The 3,070-nt window shown below is 33.3% G+C and overlaps 1 protein-coding gene across 1 annotated transcript; it reads right to left on the reverse strand.

Annotated features, from left to right (window-relative positions):
- Nucleotides 1–303: 303 nt before the first annotated feature.
- On the reverse strand, nucleotides 304–1,227 carry LOC112829700 (putative olfactory receptor 5AK3). Its single transcript, XM_025879423.2, is given in 3 exon segments — nucleotides 304–656; nucleotides 659–698; nucleotides 700–1,227. Coding segments are annotated over 3 exon segments (921 nt in total).
- Between the last annotated feature and the right edge of the window lie 1,843 nt (nucleotides 1,228–3,070).

Genomic DNA, 3,070 nt, shown 5'->3' on the forward strand with positions numbered 1-3,070 from the left:
ATTGAGGTTTTCTAGTCTTTAAGAACATATCTGAAATATATTTGAAGCAACTAAATACTTTGTGAGGTCTGTATATACTTTTTAATATTTTAAATAATCTTAATAAAGTATGGACAGTATGAGACATATTTCTCAAACTATATTCAGGGGGAAAATTAGTTCCATGAGATGTTACTATATTTCTTGCATCTTTCTTATCTATTGAAAGAGGTAGCATTGGCTTAAGACATGAATGTGTTCCCAACTTTAGAAACATTACACAGTGGTCAGACATCCCTACTTGATGCTTTGATGTGCTGAATTTTAAAAACTTGGGTCCAATCTAGAAGTACTTTTCCTCATCCCTTTTAGAGCTTCTTTTACCTCTTTATTTCTCAAACTATAGGTCAGGGGGTTCAAAACAGGAATCACAATGCCATAAAATACAGAGACCACTTTCATATTCTCCTGGGAATTATTAGCCTGAGGCTGTAAGTACATATATGATAGGGTTGTATAGAAAATGATGACTGTTGTCAGGTGGGAGGCACACGTGGAGAAGGCTTTTTTCCTTACTGCAGCAGAAGATATCTTCAGGATGGTGGCTATGACATCCATGTAGGAAAAGATGACAACCAACATGGTGAACATCAAGTTAAATCCCACAGAGACAACAAAGAGCATGAAAGGGCCAGAACTGGGGGGACATTACAGAAAAAAATGATTGATGGTATTGGATTTGCAGAAGTACAGTGAAAATATAAAACCTGTGTGCACAGAAGCATTTATTGAACCCATGATGTATGAACTAGCTAGCAATTGGATGCAGACTCTTTGGGACATGATTATGGGATAGTGAAGTGGGTTACAGATGGCTACATAACGGTCCACTGCCATAGCAGCCAGGAGGTTGCAGTCACTGGTTGTAAAAATTGCATAAACCAATAATTGCCTTACACAGCTCTCAAATGATATAGACTTATTTTCTAATATGAAGTTTTGCAGCATCTTGGGAGTGATAGCAGATGTATAACAAATATCAACAAAGGCCAAATGTTGTAGGAAAAAGCACATAGGTGTTTGAAGTCTGGAATCTGTCTTGATGAGTAGGATCGTTCCAATGTTACCCAACATGGAGGTCACATAGATGACCAGAAATACAATGAAGAGGATGTATGGAAACTTGTGTTGGGCACCAAATCCCAGAAGAAAAAATTCAGTCACTTCAGTGTTATTTTCTTTTGTCATGGCTACCAAAGTCTAGAAAGGACCAGGAAGAGGACCAAGAAAAGAAAGAAAATCTTTGTGACTTCCTGAAAGAACAAGTCTCTTATATTTAAGACACCTGTTTTTAAATTTGATTCTTATGCAAACACTCACAACAGGATTTATTGCTTTCTGTATTTCTTCTACTTCCTTGATAAGTAATCACCACATAAAAAGTGATATGTGAGCCATGATTCCTTTTTAAAATGAAGGCTATCTCATAGAAGGAGATAGACTTCTAATATATGTGATTCTAAGAAACATAGAGTAACACACGTTTTCACTATATTAAACAGGTATCCATATTTGCTGAAAGCAATATTCAAATATGATTTGGCACCTTTTCAACACCTGTAGATTTTCTCAGCCATTTATCCATCTAATCCTGGTCAAGCTCCTGAAATTAGTAGCATTAATTAGAGAAATTTTCTGAGACCTGTTCATGGTATACACATGTTTGAAGACTTTAGAGTGTCTTTCTACTACTATCCTTAGCATGCAACTCCCATCTTTACATGCCAGATAGTCCTCTCATTTTATATATACATATATGCATATATACGTGCATATATAGAAAGAAGGGTAACAACATCACTTATGTTGTTTAAATGCCAAAAGTGTTTCTCTTGGATCTAATTAGCATGAAGCAACTTGAAAAAGTCCAGATGATGGGAAATTCTACAAATTAACTGGCTTAGACACTTCAAAAATATCAATTTCATAAAAGACAAACAAACATAAAACAGGGGACTGTTCTAGATTTAATAAGAGTAGAAAGACACTGCAATGAAATTCAATACACAATCCTTCATTGGCTCCTGAATCTGCAAATACAACATCTACCAAAGATATTGTGGAGAAAAGTGGGAGAATTAGAATAGTGAGTATATATAATGTAATTTCATCCATATCAAATTTCTTTGGTGGGAACAGATAGTTATAACAGAGATTTTCTTTGTTTGCAGAAAGTACATGCTGTATATCTCTCAGCTTTCCATTTGTATGTGTGGAGATAAAGCAAAAGGGAAAGAAAAAGAATTGGTTAATGTAGGTGCAGTGTATCCCAGTGCTCACTGCACAATCATTTTAACTTTTATGAAGGTTTTATATCTAAATGTAAGAAGTTAATGAAAAGCATGGATAAAATAAAACACTGTCATGCAAAAAAAAATGGAGAGAGTTAAGCATCAATTGTTGTGCACTAAATATGCTTCTAAAGACTGCTGTTCAGAAGAGAGTAATATGATCCTTTAAAAAGTCCCAGAAGTAAGAAGAAATGGGGAGCTTAGAAATTGGTAAACAGTTGAGAAAATTGGAATAGAGGTGGTATAAAATATTAATAATATTTTCCATTGGGAAGGGGTCAAGAAACTGAAAATATCAGCTAACACTGATAGATTAGAGAGTTCAATAGATTTAAGGTGCTCTAAAATTCTTATACTTTCAACTTTTCTTAGATGTATATATTTTCAAAAATTACAAAAGATAAAAGTGAAGTTTTCTTTTAAAGTTTAGGGGAAGAGAAGGAATTTAAAAATCAATCTAAATAAACTTAATGAAGGAGATAAAAAGAATAATAGGAAAAAAATCAAGAGAAACAGAAATCACCTGAAAAGGCATAAATAAGTCTAAATGAATTAGTGAGGATAATAAATATAAATGGAATAAACTCATCATTAAAATACAATGATTATCAAATTGGATTTTAAAAATGTAGATCAGGCTATGTGATAGACAAAGTATTAAAAAGAACCCAAACAAGTAATGATTGAATAAATAATTGTATAAAAATAATAGAAAATTATCCATCAGTGAAATTGAGTTC

This window comes from Callorhinus ursinus, unplaced genomic scaffold, assembly GCF_003265705.2.
Source record: "Callorhinus ursinus isolate GAN/ISIS: 27379988/994484 unplaced genomic scaffold, GSC_fseal_2.0 scaffold21, whole genome shotgun sequence".
In the NCBI taxonomy this organism is placed as follows: Eukaryota; Metazoa; Chordata; class Mammalia; order Carnivora; family Otariidae; genus Callorhinus; species Callorhinus ursinus.